The 22,529-nt window shown below is 34.4% G+C and overlaps 1 protein-coding gene across 7 annotated transcripts in view; it reads left to right on the forward strand.

Annotated features, from left to right (window-relative positions):
- SGCZ (sarcoglycan zeta) overlaps window positions 1–22,529 on the forward strand; it is a 389,479-nt gene that overhangs the window by 300,636 nt on the left and 66,314 nt on the right. For all 7 annotated transcript variants that reach the window (XR_002438279.1, XM_021395716.1, XM_021395714.1 and 4 more), the window contains one exon: window positions 21,411–21,498. Coding sequence is in view for 6 of the 7 variants with exons in the window: in XM_021395716.1 (XP_021251391.1) it covers window positions 21,411–21,498 (88 nt within the window). In the remaining variant the exon portion in view is untranslated. The remainder of the gene's footprint in view (window positions 1–21,410; window positions 21,499–22,529) is intronic.

Consider the following 22,529-nt stretch of genomic DNA (forward strand, 5'->3'; position numbering starts at 1 on the left):
GCTGGGCCTGATCCCCTGGTACCTTGTGCTCACATCCTTCCCAGAAGAACATCTGTGAATGGGAGTGCTTCTCTTCCTTCAGGAATCACAGAGAATTATCTAGTCACTATGGGCTAGGTATGTTGTTTTAGGTTCACAGTAAAGAGGATATGTATTTAACAAACACTGCTAAGCTTATAAACTTATTTGGGTTTTTGCATATACCCCAGGACTGCAAGTGCATATTAGTGGTTTCCTGCAATTTTAATTAAAACTATTTTATCTAGCTGATTCTGCAAGGGAGTGATTGAATATACTACAGAATAACTGTAGAGGTGATACTGTTACATATCTTTTGTGTTGATCAGCTTTTAAAATTGGCTGGGTAATATCTACTGTAAACTGTGATGCCTGGAAACATATGGGGATTTACACTGAATCATAATAGTTTAGAAAACATACTTTGATTTAGATAGAAATCTACTGAGAATTTAAATATGCTTTCCTAGATACAGTAACTGAGAAGAATTGATTATATAAATTAAGGCTGCAGTCTTTAAATAAAATCCTTTATAAAAAGAAAATAACTATGAGGCTAATCATCTGAAGCATTACATTAGACCCAGGGAGAGATAATGATGTAATGTCCATAATGATCTTCATCATTTCCACGCCTCTCTCTTCATTTTCCTCATTCTCTTCTGAGCTTGTAGACTGCAGACTTAGAAGTCTACTAAACTGACTTCTTTTGGGGAGTTATAGTGACCTCTCTGAAGCGTGCTATTTTGTACGTTGTCATGCTCCATGATCATTCATCACTGAAGCAGCATTCAAGAGATCTGCTTTGTTCTATATACATGATCTTTCAGGGGGTGTTTAACAAAAATCTTATGAGAAGTCCTCCAAGGTAATTCTTCTGAGAAGCCCAGTCATTAAAGAATTGGAATATTCAATATATTGTTCCTAATCCGTATTTTATGCACTGTCACAGTTGTTACTTGACCTTATCTTAGAAGTAAAGCTAAAGACTGAACAGGCAGCACAATGACATACTTTACAAAATACTGTTCCTCCAGATCAGTACACATATTCATTGGATGAGACCTCAAGACAGAAAGCAAAACCATAACTGCCCTCAATGGGACATTAATACTTTCTGAATAGTTGCCAAGAAAAAATGACATGAAACCTGCTCATCTATGTTTTTCCCTTATTTTTGGCCATGTATTTGATTAAATAAAATAAACAGAAAAGCAAATTTGTCTATTGTGCTGATTGCCATAGTATTTGAAGATTGATGAATACTTGCAGCTTAAACATGTCTACTTTTTCTTACGTATCACTACCAGCTCCTACTATAAATTATAAAAAGCTACAGTGCTTTTACTAAAGGTAAAATTTTTTAAATTATTTTACTAATAGTTTATTCAGTACATGGCCATAAAAGTGCCTCCTAGCTGGTTGCTTTCAAAGAATGCTTGTGCATTCCTAGGCTTTCTCGTGTTTCAGATTAATGAGTGCAATTGCTGGTTCTGCAGCCCACCATTCTGAATAGCATAAAACTGTAGTTGAGATTTCTGATTTTGCTAGTTTTTGTCAGGACAGAGGTGCCTAGATATTCAGTTCAAATAAGATAGTGTGACTTTTGCGTACGGGCAGAACCAAACCTTCAGTGTCCAACTAATTTTTGGTAAAAAAAATTCAGCACTGAATAGATCAGAGGTACCATGGGTATCAGTTACCAGCAGTTAAGTCTATTTTTATGAAATAGGTTTGATTTCAAATTAATCTTCATAGAAGGCACCTTGAAGCTTTTCCTTGCACCTCACCTTTAAATCCTTAGATGGCTTTGAATACAATTTGTCAAGGTTTGTATTATTATTTTAACATCCTTAGGACCATTTAAAGAATAGAAATATATTTTATGCTGTAATGTATTAATAGAAACCTGACTTGGCTTCTTGAGAACAAGTGATTTTTCCCTCAGTTTCTTTTAGTTCTTGTTTTCTTGGTAATTCATGGTAGCATACCAATAAATCAGGAAAAAAAAATCTGAACATAACCAGTCTTCTAGACCCTGTTATCTTTCCTCACTCTCTGTGGTACAGACAGCTGTTTTCTTTTTGTGTTTTAAAAATCTAGACATTTCAAAGCAAGAGGAAGAGCCCGTATAAATCTCTGTTGGTGATTAATCACTGAAAATCACAATAAATCCTTATAAGCATTTTCTTTTATTTTCTTCCAATAATGAATCAAAGGTTTTGTGAAACTTACAATATTTTAATTAATTTTGTGTACTTTTTATATTTTAATCAATCTTTAACAAAAATGTATTAAAAAATTATGTGTGTTACATCTACACCAAAAACATGTGGTCTGTACAAATAAGTCCTGGAGCTACCTTAATACCATAATGATTTTGGCAACAGTCTGTAGTCTGTAGAGTACTGTCTCTCAGTACTGACTTTAAGACGCTCTCACTTATACAATTTGCTGTAGTTCACTGTGGTTCAGATATGGTGCCAGAGCTAATTCAGCATGGAGGACAGATTTATCCATGTCTTTTCTCTCTCTCTTTTTATTTTTTAAAATGCCATACTAACAGCAGGAGAAACATGATCCTTTAATACCTTTTACTACCTATTCTTCCTCTTTGTTACTCCTGCTTCCTCTTTCCCCTGCACATTTCCCCTATGGGTTTGCAGGGCTCTGTAGTTTCCTGCACCTTCCCCATCTGCAGAACACCCCTGTTTCACTGTCTTATCAGCTGCAAAGTCCAGGTTGATCTTCCAGGAAGTGAGACTTGTATCTTGATGGCCCATCAGTTATTGTGACTGGGAAGTTTGTTTCTTGCCATTGTCTCCATATTTTGCTTTGTCAGGTTTGTCTCAACATTTTTTTGCTTACTGTTTCCCCTTATTTTCTCTTTATTATCCTGATTTACAAATCTTCAATCGGACAACCATGCATGAATCAACATTTTGATGTGTGACTGGCCAGACTTCGTTCCCGTCACTGCCTCCTTTTGTTATTATCCCTTGTCTCATTGGAAAAGGTCCTTATCAGAAACCCTTAAAGGAGTAGAGACTCCCCTTCCACATATTCTTAGACAACTAACTCTCCTGGACACCTTCTCTGGACCCTTGAAGCAATTATATTTCAATTACAAACTATACAGTTCCTAAAAATCTTTGCATAAGAAACCTCTTGGATATATATGAAATTAATTGCCTAATCATTTTTATATTAGATGGAACTGCTGTCCTTTACATAGCTAAACATGAGTTTTGGGTTGCTAAAAGTATTTTGAGAGTGTAGTCTTTTAATACCATCTAAATATTTGGGTGGCATTGGTGATCGTATTTATTCCAGGTGAACTAAATAGTAGCGAATATATTTAGAAATATGAAAATACTGTTCTTTTACGGTTTTTATTTTAGTAGATTGTTGCATGCTTTCCTTTCACAGCAGTAAGGTGAAGAGAAATCTAGAATATTCTTCAAGAATCAAATAAGATCAAATAGAACACTAATATAAAATGTACTAATAAACTTTACCAAGTTAGATAATATTTTGAAGTAAATAAGGCAAAAATACGAGTCGAGATGTTGACAGAATTTCTCTCCAAGCACATTTCTAATGTTAACATCAGTAGAGAAGAAGGCCATCTGTCCAAGTGTTTTTCTGTAAGGATATTCAGACTTGTTTGGAAAACAACCAGGTCCTATCCTTGTAGATGTTGGCAAATATGTGATATAAATTGGAAACATTTAACAGATAGAAGGATTTTATGCAATTCAAGAGACTGAAATAATAGGGAAGGCAACTGCGTCAGCAGTTAAATTGAGTCTATGCCCTGTCCTCATCAAATAATAATAATGGTAATACTTAACGTTTGATGGCTTTTTAAATGTTAATATGTACAGTAAAAGCTAAATTAAGGCAATATCAGCTGCTGAAATTACTTCTAAAGTTCTTCATACATACAGCCTGAAATGCCAAGAAAGGATGCAGATATTTTTTATTATCTGCATTACTTTGGTGCTTTCAGTCCTTCTATATTTCTTGAAAAATGTTCTCTCCCTAAAGATACTGGAGATGACCAGTGTATATGGTACCTGTATTTAGTATATTAAATCTTGAAGTTGCATCAAGGATGAATTTGGGCTGTAAAACAGATACAGATATCTTGTTCAGTTTGAATACACAAATCTTGTTAAATGCAAGAAATTTTCCTCTTGAAAGAATTTCACAGCTAATTTCTTTATGTGAAGAAAGAGATATTCAATTTAACAGCTATAGTTTCTCTCACCTGATACCTCTTAAGAGTTTATCACTCACTATCTTGCAAATCCTTGAAAGTGTAGAAGAATTTTACATATTACTACTAATGTGACTAAGGTTGATTTATATGAGGAAATCTTCCAGGTTTGAACTCTGAATGTACTTTGTTTTCATATCTTTGATATTAGTTTAGAAATCTGGGTCTGAATTCATATTTTAATAATTATATTTATATTTTTAATGAAGTGAGCATGGTGGTTTGTTTAATGAATGGATGAGGAAGATAAACTGTTTCAGAAGTTACTGTCTTAAAGCTCTGTGTTCTACATTATGTTGGAAGCCAGATTAATTATTGTTCTGATCTGTAAGTTTACAGCAATTCAACATTTTTATTTTTTTGTTAAAGAGATATGACATTTATTTCATAAATATTATTGGACTCAGGCATTTCTCAAACTGCTGAGTGAAATATTTTTCTCTCCTTAGTAGCTTTTGGCTTAGAACTTCAGTGTCTTTCTTGGATAGCCTTGGTGATATGGGCAATCATCACATACAGGAAGAGAGACTATACTATGTAAAAGTTAATTTTGGTCTCTAGATTGTATAGAGCTTCATAGTTTGACAACAATACCGTGTATCATGCACAGAAGATGAGAGTAAACCAATTTAAAATTAATGCAAGGATATGTTCCTTGAAGATAAAAGGAAGGGAAACTGCAATCTGTTGCTATGGTTTCAAATGCGTGACCTTGTAGAGCAAACTCATCAACAATACCATAAAATGCAAAATTGTTTCACGAAGGTCTGGGCCTAACTGGAGAGCTCTCAAGTAATAAGCACATGAATAAGCTATCTTTAGCTAGTTATAAATTAGAGATTTGAGCACTAAACATAAGTCTAAGAACGTTTCTCTTAAAAAGAAACAACTCTTGATGAAGGCTGAATAAGATTTTTCAAGGACTGAAATTCTAAGAAAACCTGGGTTTTTTTTCAGATTTTGTTTTAATCTCTCAGAGTCTCACACTCCAGAACAGAAACAAATTTTCTTACAAATGAGGACTTCGTAGCATTTCAGATTATACATACAAGGGCAGCTCTGAAAGTAATGCCTTCTATTTTATTATAATAGCTCATGATGTCAGAGGTGGATGATGGTGGCATGGCAGTAGAGGTTGAACTTTCATTCCAATATTCCATTACATTTTGTTGCCATGTGACAGATGGCAGCAGAGGGGCATTCTGACAAAATGGCGTCTGACGTGGAAGTGCATATGAAGCAAAGGTGCATCACTGAATTCCTGCTTGCAGAGAAAATTGTACGCATTGACATTCATTGATGCTTGGTGAATGCTGATGGAAATTGAACAGTGGAGAGCACACTGAGGTAATGGATGGTGAGTTTCAGCAGTGGCGATAGCAACAGCGGGTCACCTTGACTGATGCAGATTTTTATGAGCGTCGCACACAGGCTCTTGTTCATCATTGATAATAATACATCGACAATGGGTTTATAGCTGAGGATTTGTTCTATCAAATAGTGTTATATTGTGCTCTTTGTATCTGTTGTAGTTTCCATGGAAATAAATAGTAGGCAGTACATCCAGAGCAACCTATATATATATTGCATAACACAGAGGTAGCCCAAAGATGCATGCATAGTATGACATATCCAAGATATACAAAAATTAAAGCCCACTGAAATTCCTTAATATATGAAGCAAAGATGACACGTAAGCTCAGTGATTAGTTGAAGGGAAGGGATAGTCAGTGTGGATTCGAAGTACTCAGTCCAGTAGAAAGTATCAGCTTGTACCCCATTGTAAACCTTAGGAATTTTCTAGTCTTTTTTTTTTTTTTTTTTTCCCCTAATAGAAGAGAAGTGAGGCAGGAGGGTCAGGCGACAATTCAACACTTAAATACATTTTTGAACCTGTCATCCAGTAAGAAAATTATTTCAATTTTTAAGTGATAAAAGAAATATAATCTATTGTTTCTGATATTTCATGATCTTAAAATATTGAGTCCCAAATTAGGCAAATCTATGTGCAGTAGATGTGAAATACTTGTATTGATTCATTACATTAGGTATATAACGAAACAACATCTTGAAAGCTATAAAAAATACTAATCATAGAAATTGGTATATTTGGTATTATTTTTGTGTTTGCTTTGTTGGACAGATCAGCTCTTATGCTGGCAATGACATTTCAGTTTTTATACATCCAAAGTTTGTATCTTTAAAGAACAAAACATCCCTGACAGCTGGCATTGTGATAAAGCCTGGCTTTGTCTTGAGAAAGAATGCTTGAAAGTGATTTAACGGCCAATGTAATTTTCTACCAAATTGTTGCAATTAGAATAAATATGAATTGTCAGTATGCCATACAATTTTGTCTTAACCTTTAGAAATCCTTGTACAATTGGGTATATGGAACAGCTGTGGCAATGGCAGCTCAGAGATGCTGATTCATATGATTCATTATTATTTCAATTTCATTTGTGAAATTATTTTAATAATTAAGAAGTGTTTCTATGGGTTCTAACAGTAAATTAAAAACAATTGTGAAAAATTTTCCTTATACTTGATAGTTTTCATTTATGTGTTCCTTCGATTAGTCAGTGGCTGGATGAACAGGGAAAGAACTATCCTCAGGATATCCAAAGGTGCCCTGGGCACTCTGCAGCCTATGGGAACTATAAGAGACTGGAACATTGCCAGAACAGGTAGACACTTTTTGTATGTCCTTGGAATGATTCTGAAAGGCAGCACAGATGTTACCAAAAGATCACTGAAGAAGTTGCTAGAAATCCTGGAATTTGTTCACATTATGTCCATGTATATGTGTCTACATTCTGTTCTTTTTCTCAAATGCAAGAGGCCTGAGATTTTAAACACAAGCGTGTTCTCTCCTTACCATTGCCTAAAAATTCTAAATGAGCTAAAATCTGCTAATTTTTTAGTTTACTAAAGAGTCAGTCTTTCATTGAGTTAATATTTGGTTGGAGTTTTAAATACTTGGCTGTTTAAACTGGATATGAATTCCTTTATTTCTAACATCAGCAAAGCAAAATATTTTTCTTCCACTTTTTGAGATTACAGCATGTAAATTAATATAATCTATTCCATGGAATAGAACAAAAGACTTAAGAAAACATTCTAAGTTATAAGCAGTCTATCATTTGGTTACTGCCCTTCTCATTCAAGCTACCTCAAGCTCACTGAATTAGAAAATTAAGCTTCTGTAATTGTCAACTGTTTATGGGCTGGTTCGGCCCAGTTCCGTGACGAATGGGGCGGGAGACCCATGGACCCACACCCCGGGAAAGGGAAAAGGGAAAAAGGGTAGGGAGATGAGCCTAAGAACAAAACAGTGGCAACAATCTGAGGAGAAACAAACTAATTTACTAAATAAGATATCAGAATGCAAAATAACACAATATAGTACAATATAAGTACAATTTAAGCTGATAAATCCAATACAATGAGAGAGAGTGTCCAAAATTAAGGTAGGCTTTACTCTACTGCCGATGGTGAGACGGCTGGGGAGCGAGATGCTGCTGGGATGAGAGATGGGACGAGAAGAGGGAACGTCTCATGATATGCAAACAGTTTTATCTTTCTGTCTGAGTGGAAAACGGTTACAGAGCAGCAAAGTCCTCTGGGGAATGTAGTAGCTCTTCTCTTCTGAGAACCAGGTACCCGGAACTATCCACGATACATGGAACTGGAGCATTAACTCTTTAACTCCCAATACACTGCATGATGTTATGATGTGGAATACTGATAACCAAAATCATAAAACCGAGACAGTAATCCATGGTTAATCTAATTTCTTACATATTTATATATGTTTATATTTATACAGGTTCATAAATACCTAAAAGGAGGTTGGTGGCAAATGGATGAGGCTCTTCTTGGTGTTGTGTTGTGGTAGGACAAGGAGTAATGACCTATAACTTGAACACAGGTAGTTCCATACTACCATGTGACAGAGCTTCTTTATGGTAAGGGTGAGGGAGCACTGGAACAGGTGGCCCAGAGAGATTATGGAGTCTCCTTCTGTGGAGATATTCTGGACCTGTCTGGATGCCTACTTTTGTGACCTGTTGTAGGATACCTGCTTTAGCAGGGGAGTTGAACTCAATGGTCTCTTGAGTTCCCTTCCAATCCTTGAGATTCTGTGATGCTGTGATATTCTGAACAAGAACCTAAAAATTCATCATGTGATGCAGGACTTTATTTTACATCTAAATACTTTGAAATTTCAATCCTGTTTATCATTCTGCTGCAACTTTCAAGAAAGTTTATATCTCAGTCATTCAGTCCTCCTGTTTTATGTCTTTGAAGAGCCTTCAGATGCTAGATACAGGGATTCACTATTAGTTTGGTAAAAATTAATTATTCAAACTAAATCTCTATGCAACAGAGAGTACCAGTATATATTTTATACAATCCGTTAAGAAAAAGATACGGGACAATGCAAGACAGAGATTTTTCAAGTTTAAAAGGATGCTGTGGTATTAAGGGCATTTTCTTATGATGTTAAAGCAAGTTGAAGCTGTTCATGCAGGACAGTTTTGCAAAAGAAGGTAAACTACCTATGTGGTTTAGATTTCAATCCTCTTCTCCTGTGGAAATCTGTTTTAAAATGTTCACAGTTAAAGTCTCTTGTGATAATGTCTAATAAAATCTATGTTACGTGCTGGCAGCACTGCAAGTGAATTCTTATGAGTGCAGCTCATCAGTAATTGAAAAAAAGATAAATCTGGAATGCCTAAGACATAAGGGAAAAATAGAAAGATGTTTGTAGAAAATGTTTGTTGGTGTTTTGGATAGCATTTGAGATTGGAAGTCTGTTTTGTCTTTCCTGCAGTAAATTTCATCTAGAACATGAATTTGGCCTTTGCTTCTTTATGATAAGAGTTCTTTAGTGTCGGTACTGAACTGGTAGTTGAGGATGTTGTCTTAAATGATGAATGAACAAGAAAAGATCACCCTAGACAATACATCATTTTCTAGTACGAAAAAATGAACTTCCATGACTATGAAGGACTTCACCTTGAGAGTGAAGTCTCTTCATGAGTTCTCTGTCCACCTCATGCGACTGATAGCTTAGTCATGGTGATGAGTGGTTAAGAGTGGAAAAGGGGACAGAGTATTTTAGCCTTTTTTAGAACCTGGAGCAACAGGTTGTGTAAGTCATATTCTTTTAGAGTTAAACAACTCCATGGGAGTCTGAAACAAATTTGGGAGCCTGCCCTAGAAATGTACAGAGCAGCACTGCAGCCCAGCTTTCCAGCTTTTTTTTACTGATAGAGAAATCTACTCAGGTACTCAGAGTATTTTCCAGGTCCTGGTTGTTGATTTTATCCATTTTTGGTTTTATGCTGGCATGAAAACCAGGTGCACAGCATCTGTCCCTCCCTGGTCTTCCTTCAGTGAACAGAAGGATATTTAGATGCCTGGGCCACGGAAGATGTGACTGCCTCTACTGGTTGCTTAAAACAGGAGCCAGGGCTATGACGCCTTCTTCCATGTGGATGACTTACCATATTGTTCAGACACAAGAAGGGTTCATGCTCACAAAAGGGATGCTGAGAGATTACAAGATTAAAATCCATAACTTCATCTTCAACTGTTTGTTCAGGAATTATTTAGGGCATTGGTTAAAAAGAGCAACTGGAGAGATTATACAGGAGAATATTTAACTTTATATTTTGATTGTCATGAGCTTTTATATTCTGGAAACTTACTGTAGAAAGGACTTTGTTTTGAAAATACAGCCCTCCTGGTTTTGAAGTGAGATATTCACTATCATTTGTAGATACAGCACATACAAATAAAATAGAAATAATGAAATTGACTGTCTCCTCCTTGATCTCCCTGATTCTACTCACATATTAACATGAAAACAGTATGGAAGTCTGTTTCATGTGACACAGTGGGAAGAACATGAGTTCTGAAAATTTCTAGTTCCCTCTATGTGAATGTTGACTAGTGTTCTTATGCTTCCACTGCCAGCAGTAATTTTGCATGATTTATGGTACATGGGGAAAATAATGTAGGTTATGTTTAGGTTTACCTTGCCTTTTGCTTACTTTTTTTTTTTTAATACATCTGTTTGAGCTTTTTGTACAAGCTGCACAAATGCTGACTCAGGGTAGAAATATTCTAAATTAGAATTCTTTCTCCCTAAGGATATTGGGTACATCAGAAGTACTGACCTAGAAAGAGCACATTGTTAAAATACAGTTTCATGACAGACTCCTAGAAAGAGGATCTGATGGATGGCTAACATTTGAAGACTGGCTGAGGTAGTAGCTTTTGCTGATGGTTGTACAGGAAAAAAAATAGTTAAATTAAGGCTCAAGAAACTGAGAAATACAACTGTGTATCATCACGGCTGTTGTAATTGTATTGATTGAAAAGAAGGTTGACTAGCAAATGTTAGCCAGATGAAACAAAACTAATTCTGGTGTGTTTTTCCCACATCTGATGCACTGTTCTGCTTGTTTCATTTTTGATGATAGACAGATAAAAGCATTGGATAATTGCTAGCAGAGTTAGTGAATAAGAGATCTGAAGAGAACACATTTACATTTATTACCAGGCTATTAAAAGAATCAAAATAATTTTAAAGATATATGTATTTATATTATAGGTGTTTTGATTCATAGGTCTCCTGGTGCAGGTTCATACATCTGTTGCACCATCTATACATATAAGGATGTTTTTCAAAACTAAATGAAACATAACCACCCTGGACAAAAGATGAATAAATTTAAAACATAACACAAATATGAGGATGAAAATTGAGCAATACAGATTTTCTGAATTAAGGCTTGCAGGTTTGCTGAAATATTGCTGAAATTTATTTTTACATTGACATTTAAGCAGAAAATATTTTCTAATATTACTGAAACAATGCACTTTTGGTTTTTTGCTATGTTATTGGCAGAATGCAACAGCAAAGATGAATTAAAAAAAAGAGTGTATATGTGTCAGTCTGTTAGAATTGTTTTATTTTTTACATAGCATTCTGCTTTAAATCCTGGCAATCTCAGGTCCTCATCTGCATAATCCCCCATGGAAAAATGGATAAAGTTAAAAACAAAAGCTATGTGCTCTTCAGGGGAAGAATTATCATGCAGCCAGTTACCAATTAAGAGGCAGTTAAAATAGATTACAACAGGTCTGTGTTTGACTGACAAGGCAGTTTGCATTATAAAGATTCTGCTAAAGTTCAGACAGCCGAAAAGTCTTTGCAGTTCACTAGTGAAAAATTATTTCTTAGACATAATGGCATTTTAGGGGGCTATAAGGGCTTAACTATAAATGTCACCCTGATATAAAATATCAGAAGTATTATTGGTTTAAATTGATATCACATGTTGTTGTCTGAAGGGAAACTGGAATTTTTAAGATCAGTTCTCGTTTGGCCTCTTCTACTTTGACTACTTATTTGGTTTGAATCCTTAACAAATGTGACAGATGAATGCATGGTGTCAACGGTTTACAGGTGTTAGGCCCGATTCCGTGACAAAGGGGACGGGAGACCCATGGGCCCATGCCCCGGGAAAAGGGAAAAGGGGAAAGGGTAAGGAGATGGCCCTGAGAGCAAAGAACAGCGGCAACAATCTGAGGAGAAACAAACTAATTTACTAAATAAAATATCAGAATGCAAAACAACACACTATAATACAATATAATTACAATTTAAGCTGATAAATCCAATACAGAGAGAGAGAATGTTCCAAAATCAAGGTAGGCCTTACTCTACTACCGACGATAAGACGGCTGGAGAGTGAGGTGCTGCCAAGACGAGAGACGGGTGGAAAAAAGGGACGAGGTCTCGTGATCTGCAAGTTTTTATACTGCGAGCTTTTATCTTTTCCCTCTGGCTGGAAATGGTAACAGAGGAGCAAAGTACTGTGGGGACTGTAGTAGTCCTTCTCTTCTGAGAACCAGGTATATCCACTACATGATGTTATGATGTGGGATACCAATAACCGAAAATCACAAAACCATGACACATGGTCAGATTCTGAACAAACGAAAGTTATCACCTAGTTTTTTCCACTTTGCCATAAATCATTTGGAGACTAACAGTGTAAATTTTGGAAGACATACGTTGAGATTTTATGTTAGATCCTTTAATGGTGAAATATTTCTTTAATCTCTAAAAAGTCTCCACTCTTTGCTACTAGTAGTTGATCAACCCTGTCCTCTAATTCAGGACTTCCCACTTACTTATACCAGTTCAGTGGTTTTAGTCAAGTTGTATTTTAAAAAGCAATGAAAAGATAAACATTTTAAATCATTTTTTTGTTATTGTTTGCTTGTTTTTTCTTTGGTAAGCCATGTAATTTGAGAGACTGGATGAAGACTGGAGTTAAAACCAGTGTAAGCTTTTTCTTCTCTGAGAAGCAAAAGATAATATCAAACTGTATCCTGAGAGAAGACAAACACAATTCTTTTCATTGTTGAAAAAGCACTCTTACATTACTGAAAGCAGAACTGGGAAATATTCAGTATATGGCTTTTATTTTCATTCCAAGATGGAGTCTTTCTATTTTTGTTTTCATTAATTTTTTGCAGTTGCATAAATAATGAATTCTGAAACATTTTCCATTTTTTTAGTGTTCTAAATTATCTTTAAGTTTCTGATGGCTATTTCAATCTTTATTATTATCTTTATAGCATTCTATTTTTAGGTATATTTTGTTCTTAAAATTCTTGAAGCTTGGTATTCCTGTCAGTAATCTTTGTTTAAAAAATGAGTCACTAAGTCACTTTTCGACAAAAAATATCCTATGAGAACCTGCTCATAAAGGGAAAGCAGAAGGAAAATTTTTGTCTGATAAGACTTAAGGCTTAGAATGCAGATCAGCTAATATTTATTTCTTTGTTTATTTCAGTGTTAAGCAACTTTAAAAAGCAATTAAATATTTGAAAAACTAGTAAATTATTTTTAGGGCATTTTATGATCAAATGGGAAGATGCATTGATTTAATTACAATACTAACTATAGGAATTGTATTAATTTAATATTTATTTAAATCAGAATTGGTAGGCTAAATGGTATCTTTGCATAGTTCTACATCAGCTAAGTGCTTGTGACAAATTTTACTTTAATTATACACTTGAGTTTAAGCATAAAATGTTTTAAGTCATTACTTTTCAATGAACAGAAAGGTCCATAATCCTGGAAGGGCTGACAAGATTCAAGAAATAAAAAAAATTACTAGAAAGCCTCTTAAGATCCTGAAGAACATTTTTCAAAATTCAAATTAAATCTCTTACTTTATTGTAATGTTGCATATGCAGCATTTAAAGGACTTTGATATTATTCTCATATATTTGTACATTTTGAGTATTCTAAACCAAAGACTTTATTCTTCATAGGAGTCAATCTGTGGCATGCACAAACCAAGTCAATTTTTTTTAGTTACCTTTGCTCAAAGGTAACTCAGAGCTCAAAACACATAAATGGAACGTTTTTTTCACTGCCTCTAAGGATAAAATATGGGTGAAGAAAAATCTTGTTAAATTTCTTCTTGTTGGAAAGAACTAAGTTGTACTATAAATATTTTACATATATTTTAATAACGTTATAAAATAATATCAATAAGATTATAATAGAAACTTAAGTGTAGTGATTTGCACTGACAATTACTGTGGTATTCAGATAGAGACAGAATTGCCTAGAGCTGTTTGATCATCTCTTTACCTTTAGAAGAGCTCGACTATTTGACAGAAGCACAACATAGCACTATATAGTGTTAGTATTAACAAACAAAAACAAATAATCATTTTTATAACCTTTTATAATCTTTTTATGTGCCTGCATGTTCATTTCTTTCTTTACACAGAAGTAGGAAAAATACTCAAACACTAATGCACTTGTTTTAGCAGTGAAGATAGGAAATAAACTCATTTTTAATTTCTCATATTGCTTTAGAATCTTGAATTTAAAAGAAATTCAGTCTTTAGAACTTTACTGATTAATTCTGCAGGCTGAAGAAATGATCCAGGTCTGTGGCATTTCTCAAGCTGTTTTAATCTAAATGTCAGTGTGGAAAGCTGCAAAGTCACAGGACAGTATTTGTTGTAGTCTCTGTCAGTGAAGGCAAGATTTCTTCAGTATATTTAATGTCTGTAGTGAGAAATTAATCTGGTATGGAAAAGTTAGCCAGTTGTAGAAATAGAAATAATAGTTTCAGAGTAGAAAAGAAAGTTAAATTTTAAATCATATCTTATGGAAAAGATCTGTGGTATTAAAGTTAGCAATTATCTACAATTGCAAACTTCATACTAGTGTTGTTACCACTGAATAATGTTTCCCTAAAGGGACATGTCTCTTTTCCTGAACCATAATCCTCTACACAGAATTTTATTTTCTTATTTTGACCTCAAGAACAGGGCTAGTGACTTTTTTGAATCTGTGATTGGCAAATCTGAAAGCAAATTTTCTAACAGAAAAGCAATGAACTGAACCACCAAGTCATGTCCTACAATAAAGGTGGGGATGAATATCTGCTGTCCATGAGTCACAAGTTTTAGAGGAGACACATAACAAATTATGAGCTCAGATACAGGCCAAGTGTGTATCACACTAATGGCAAAGGTTCTTACTGAATGTTTTACAAGGTTAAAAAATGTACAACAGCAAAATCTGAGTTAATAACTTTCAAGGCCAGTTTCTAAATGTCAGTATGTCAGAATTAAAGGTGAGTACATGACATGCATGGGATGTTTTCTAAATCATTAGATACTCTTGATTTAACAATCTTAAGATTGCACAGTTGTATTGAAGACGGTGCAGTTTTTGTATGGATTCCTTCCAATTTATGGTCATAAAAACTATATATTTTATTGAAAAACAGTAATTCAGTTGAAGATCTTGCAGTGGTTCTACCTGAAGAACCGGAAAGCAAAGAGTATTGTGTCTTGCTTATTAGCTGCTTGCATACCTCTTCAAAATCTGTGCCAGTTAAATAGGTATCAGCCACCTTAATTCCCTTTTATGTGAACAATCTTTGCTAACTGTGGATTTTATTACTCTTTTTTGGCTAATGAATATGAGATAACCACACTCTTCCCTCAGGTGGGAAGAACATTTGGCAGCATGTGTTGTTTCCTCTCAGAAATTCAGCTCGAGTCATAGAGTCAAGAATGGTGTGTAGTAGAGAAGGGTGGAGGAAAGCAGGGGATCTGCAGCTGCACCATCACCCAAGGTAGCCTAATGAATGAGAAAAAAGGATAAGGAAATAACAGGACTGAACAGATTCTTTCTTATGAGAAGACGGGGAATTGTTCCTGAAAGAAGACTGGAGTGACTGTGCGGAAGTGTAGGTCATGGTTTTGTAATTAAAACAGAAGAGTTACAAGTTAGCTTCTCCTGCTTGAAGCCAAAGACTGTGCAAAGTTATGTGCTTGTTATAGCTAGATACCCAAAAGGGACTTTTCTCAGTAACACCACAGATGTTACCTTAATGCTGCAAAGACATTTTTGGACTGAATTGCTGTGCTTTACAGCTGATAAAATACATGCTGAGACCATTGCCATAAATGTTGATGAGTTCGTCCCTCACTATCATGATAAAGATGCTGTCGGAATACGTAGAGAAGTACACTTTTCGTAATGGATATTGCAAGAGATAATCAGCAAATTGTCTGTAATTCCTTCATTGCTGTTCTTATTCTCATTTCTTTTTTGATGTCTTGATCAAAGCCTCATGATAAACTCCCATAGAATTGATAGTGCTTGCATTAAACAAGTGCAATAATGAAGCCAGAATACATCCAACAGTTGATGAAATAAGTAATAAGTGCATTCAGTGGAAGGCTCAATGAAGTAACAATAATATTCCTTTTTTTCCCTCCTTTTTGGCATTTTTGTTTCAGAGTTCATTTGAGATACATATGCTTCTGTTTATTTAATACAGGAGTAGAGAGAACTAGCAGTGCTGGCAGTATTGTCAAGGTAATTAAGATCCAGCAGTGATTGATTCTCCTTGAAGGAAGTCTTATCAGGAAATACCTGCATTGTAGAAACTAATATAGCTATGCGAAGAAACAAATAATAAAGACAACCGTTTCTGACTTGCTGTTGAAGGTGCTGCTAATACTGGTAACATCATTTCATCATAGTTTACAGCCACCTTAACTTTCTGTAAAACATTAAGTGTAATATTAATCTAAAATAACACTTCTGTTAAAATAAATGGTTTATTTTGCTTTACTTTTATGCCACATTTATACATAATTTACTAATTTTAATATGCACTAAATAGACTTTTTAACAATTCTGATTGATAGCAAGTTTTCTTTTGCTGCTTTGCCTTAGCTATACTATTCATTTCAGATCTCTGTTACAATTTATGTAATTTGTTAGAGTTTGCTTATCCTTCTTAGGCTTTAGAATTTGAAATTTTCTATCATAGAGATCATAGTGAAATAAAAAGTGGTGATGGAAATATTTCTTCCATACAGTTCTTTGCTGGATATCTGAAAGATGCCACAAAAATGGAACCCAGAGCCTACTGATATGCTGAAGCGTACACATTTTTCAGAACTTTTATGTCAGATTTCCTATAGAATCAGGTGAACCTATAATGGACTGGGTTTCATTTGGAAGGAGTTTTTTTCATTTTAAATTGAGTATATGCATTTTATTTTGAGGAACTATGTATTTAAACTGACATGTTTCCTGTTAGTGACACTCTCTTTCTTCAATCATAGCCATCTCAGGAACTGGAAATCCTCTAAAACATGTACATATATCCAGGTTATTAGACTGACTACAGCATGATTTTTTTGTCTCTCAGTTATTGAGTCTAAAATGAAAACAATTTAAACTGTAGAGAAACGATACCTCAATAGGGAATGGTAAGACAGAACTTGTAAATGTCTGGATATTCTTTGATTTGTACATTTTTTCCTAAAAATTCTTCAACTTGCTTCTGGATTTATCTGTTACTATCCTTCAAGTTCTAGCACTTTAGGATAAAAAGACATGAGAAACACATTCTTATTGCAGTGTAGGAGAATAACATGTTTTACACCAGCACACAAACAGGAACAACATTGCTTTTCAACATTTAAAAAAATGTAATGGACTGTTAGGTTACTGTTGGATTTACCTTAATGTCAAAAATCCATTCAATAAGTGATATACCTACACAACAATGATGGTTTGCAAGGATGGACAGTCATTCCACCCTGTTGTTTTGGATTCAGATTTTAAAACTTGCATTGGTTTCCTGCATTTGTCATAATTAAATCTTTCTGGGGGCTTTGCAACTCAGTAATATATAATTTTACTTACTGTTTCACAAGCTTAATGACTTAGGAGTGAGCTGTGGACATTTGACATGTTTCCTCCAAGTGCATTAGTAGTCTTGTTTTATTTTTAGTTGAGATGTTTATATTTGAAGTCCATTTGAAATTTTGTTTGATGTTTAAATCAGTTCCAGAAAAGTCACATCTTTTTTTTTTTTTCCCTGCTATTTAAATATCTGCTTCTGCTTTATCGCTAAGCTTTTTTATGCTTGACTGAGTTCTGTCATAATAAAAATTTCATGATGCATTATATGAGGAAGTAAAACAAGGAGGTTATTTTTGTCTGGAGGCTATAGCAAAAATCACTGTGCATCTTTACCAGTACACATGGCTCTCTGGAGGACTGCATATGACTATTTAAATTACTATACCTAACAGGTTTTCTGAGTCATAATGATATATGTGACCAATAAGAGGTTAGAGACCCAATGAGCATTTTTAAGGTAGGAATGTGTAATGATATTGATCAAGGAAACAGATTAACAAGAACATCCCCTACCAGCAGAATTGAATCTCTTCTCCACAAATTTTGTTGTTATATATACTTTGCTTAATGATGTACTGTATCTTCTTTTGTGCTGTGGATATGCACTGAGAATTTTCAGGTTTGGGTTTTTTTTTTTTTTTCTTGTTTTAACTGAGTAATTTCTAGAGTAATGTCCTTTCCAGTTTTCTATAAAATGATGAAAGAGAACTAATGATACTTGCATGATATTTGTAAACATAAAAAGTGATGCTGAAGGTCACTGTAGGGATAAGACTGAAAAATTAAAAGCTGTTATTTCCTTAATTGCAGTTGTTTCCACTTTAGAATTAGATTTTAGATTTTAAAAAATACCCAAATATATAAGAAAATGATTTTAAACTAAGAGAGGTTAAGAAGAAATTCTTTACTCAGAAGGTGGTGAGGGACTGGCATAGGCTGCCCAGAAAAGCTGTGGATGCCCCATCCTTGAAGGTGTTCAGGGCTAGATTGGATGGGAATTTGAGCAACCTGGTCTAGTGGGAGGTGTCCCTGCCAGTGGCAGGAGAATTAGAAGCAGATGATCTTTAAGGTCCCTTCCAACCCAAGCCATTCTATGATTCTAGCTTTGCACTCTTTTGATGTGTGATTTTTTTGTTTGTTTTGTTTGTTTTCCCATGTATTATTTAGAGCTTTTTTCATTAACTACATGAAATCATTTGCTAATATACCAATATGGTTTTTATACTTTTTCACCCTAGAAAGTAACTAATTTCCTAGGTTTATCTGTCTTCAGAACAAATCTTATTTATTCATAGTATTTGGAGAGCTGAATTATCTTTATTTATTTAATGTTTTTATATATTCATAAAAACATTTGTTTAAATTACCAATTTCCAGGAAAAAAGTGTGATGATAAACTTCTAACTCCCTATCAGTACCTGAACATAAGGCATTTTGTGGATCATCATCATCATGCCCATTAAAGTGCAAGCTGAAGTTCACATCAAGAGAGTAGCAGACAGAGTGACTCAGATATATAATTATTCAACATGTTAATGCTGCAGATATCTGTAAATTTGCATTCATATGAGACTGAGACTCATCTCACTGTGTAGTCATCTTTTAGATCTAAAATTCCAGTGATTTTAACAGTTTTCTCTAAGTAGCTAAATCCTTTAACGCTCACCAAAGGTAGAGTAGTCTACCTCTGAACACTTTGAAACTTTTTTTTAGGCACCTCCTGTGGAAACAGAGGTGAAGCACATGCTGTAGATAAAATGCTGGACTGCTTAAATTGATAGGAGTTTGCCAGTTGTTTCATTTGGTCCAGACTTCAAGCTTACAGGTACATATTTAGCATCTAGGAACTAAGGAATACAGATTTATGTTCATAGCTTCTCTGTCCCTCTTCTTATCTTTTAAATAAGAGAAGGAAAGGAGAAGAAAGAATGCTTCATTCACCTAATCTTTTATTATCCTCTTTGAAAATTTGATACCCAAGGTCTTTATTTACAACTAGAGCCTGAGTGTAAGAAACCTAAGAGGCAAGGTTAGCTTGAAGACCTATTTAAGTATTTTAGTAAGGTGAAAAAAAGCCCTCAGATCAGACAATGAACACTGGAAGTGTAAGTTGCCTAATCCATGGCTAAGAAGGCAAAAATAGGTTTGAGAGCACCCTCCCTTGCTAAGAGTGAGATTATTCTAAGTGAAAAGCCTCTTCTCCTCTACTGACTATACAAAAGTGAAAAGGGCTCCTTAAGAATATACTCTGGCCATGCAGCTGTCTGCCAAGACAACCTCCTTTCCCAGAGCAGAATTTTCCTGAGCTAATGATCTTCAAAGGACCATAAGGAAAGTGGAAATCAAATCAAGTGTTGAGAAAAAGATTCTAAGCAGCTGCTTTTGTTGCCAGAAGCTCCCTTGATTGCATCACATGCATAGCTCAAGCCAGTCACACTGAACACAGTGTCTCGCTGATAATTAGAACTCTTTATCTGGAAATATGGACAAGTCAAATAGTGACTCTCATCTGCCAGATTCCATGATGCAGAGATAATTAGTCAGACATGAAAGTGGTTGCAGGGTCCATTGAGAGAAGAAGCACACCTGAGCTTTTAGAAATTAGCTCAGAATTATTTCATACGTTCCAGGAAACTGAGTACCAGCTAAGATTCATAATTGTTGTGAAAACATCTGGGAAGAGTGTTATTTGCAGACAAAAGCCATGGATTAAAAGGAAAGGACTACAGAGTATAGAAGATCTTAAGTGCAAACTGAATGCATCATCCAGTTAGAAATAAATCTGTTTATACGGCTCCTTAACTCCTTTCTTTCTCTTCTTAAAAATCTTTCAAGAATGGGAAGAACTTATTTATTGTCACACACCCTCAAAAAAGTAGTTAATTTAACCTAATAAGCTCAATACAAGAATGTTCAGTAATGGATGCCCAGGGAAAAATCTAAGAACAGAAGGATTATGTAATAATCCTTCAAAATATTTTCCTAGCCTCTCATCATTTCTATCTAAGGCACTTACTCAGCTGCTTCTGAAAGGTATTGGATATACTTTTCTTACATCAGCTGCTCAGTAGATTTTCCTGCAGCTTTTGTGGACAGTGAAGAGGTTTAGGCCCCCTACTATTCTAGGATATATTTTTCTTGAGCTGAAACAAAACTTCACAAATCAGAAATGAAGAAAAAAATTTTACAGCTTTATGTCTGAGCAAACAGATATAAATGAAAGCTGTAAAAAAATTTAGGTATCTTGAAAAAGTTCTGTGAAAGTGCCGTCAAAAAGTAATAAGAAAACAAATGATGTGTTATATGACTTTGTCTGATAATGCGTCTTTTTTTGTTGGTTTTTTTTTTGACAATAATGATACATGTTACCTTCAACGGCATTCATGGCTGCGTTTAGAAAAGTTTTGGTAAATGCAATCCAAATTCTTCAGGTTGTACTACTTAATAGAATTATGTAGAATAGTGTTGAAGAGTTGGTTAGAAAAGTATTCAAAAGTATTCATTATGAGTATATGGAAAAGGATAATGAAACAGGTTTGTATTAGGTTTTTTGAATTTTTGACTTTTTCATACCCTCAAGAAATAAAGCCCAATTTGTATAAATTAGGTTCAACTCTGATTTCTAAGGTAGGGATTCTATGCTCTCAGGATTTAGGCTTAAAAAAAGTATTATTGTTATTCATTTTAACAAAAATTTGAATTCTAAAAAAGCAATTATATTTGACACAACTCCCCTCTCAACATGCATGTTTAGTTCTAACTGAATTCTACCTCAATTTTTTTTCTCTCATTTATTGTCTTATACATGTTTCCCAGGATAGCCCACTGGTCTTACAGTCTGACAGAAATGTAACAGTGAATGCGAGAAATCACATGGGACAGTTAACTGGACAACTGACAGTAGGTGAGTGTTCTTTATTGACTGTTATGTATATCAGTTTAGATTTATAAATAGCTTAATTAATACAGTGGATAAAATATTGGAATCAGAAAACTCTCGTCACCATATTCCAAAAAGAAACAGCAGATCATAAAAGTATAATTCAGCATTAGCTGAAGGCAGAGAAAGTAGGAATGGCCATACTTAGTTAAGGCATGGCTTAATGAGAAAAGATTATTTTTTAGATAGCTGTAACAAAATAAAACAAAAAAGTCAGCCAAAAATGTTTCAACAACAATTTCAAAGGGGAAATAACCATAATTTTCTTACAAGCTCTGTCATTCTTCCATTATTTCAGTGAAAATTGGTTTGTTCCCATTATTCTTACAATGCGTTTGTATCAGCATATATTGAAAATCATTTGAAGAATCAGAATAGAAAAGAAAACAAAAAACAGAAACTCGCATGCTTTCCTAGTCACCAGAAAATTTAAATGGAAAGTGATCATACTGCCTGTCATCAAACAGTCTCTGATATTTTGCAAAGTATAAAATATTACCCAATCAACAGTCCAAATGAAATAGAAATAAAAAATCATCTTCCTAATTGTTTCTCTGTAGATTCTTTGATTCTTCTTTAAATGTATTTATTCCCTGTCTTTATTACTTTCAACAATTAATGAACATTTTTAACACAAATTCTACTTACTGTTAATAAATATATATTACTATTGAAGTAATATATTATGTTTTAATTGCTATCACAGCACTGAAGATATTCATTGCTTGTTAAGAATACCAGTACAAAGTTATAAAACAATGCATATTGACTGGGAATGGAATGAAATATATACAAATGTATATAACATAATGTATGTATAAATTTGAGGAGATATCCCTTAGACTCCACATCTTTTTTTTTTTTTCACTTCTTGGTTAAGCTCTGTTTATCCACCCTTTTTCCTCCTGAATCAAGAGTATGCAGACTAGTAAATAGTTTTAAGTGAAACTCTAGTTATGATCTACACTGAGCTTTCATATCAGCTGAATACTGCA

The sequence above is a fragment of the Numida meleagris genome, chromosome 4 (assembly GCF_002078875.1).
Source record: "Numida meleagris isolate 19003 breed g44 Domestic line chromosome 4, NumMel1.0, whole genome shotgun sequence".
In the NCBI taxonomy this organism is placed as follows: Eukaryota; Metazoa; Chordata; class Aves; order Galliformes; family Numididae; genus Numida; species Numida meleagris.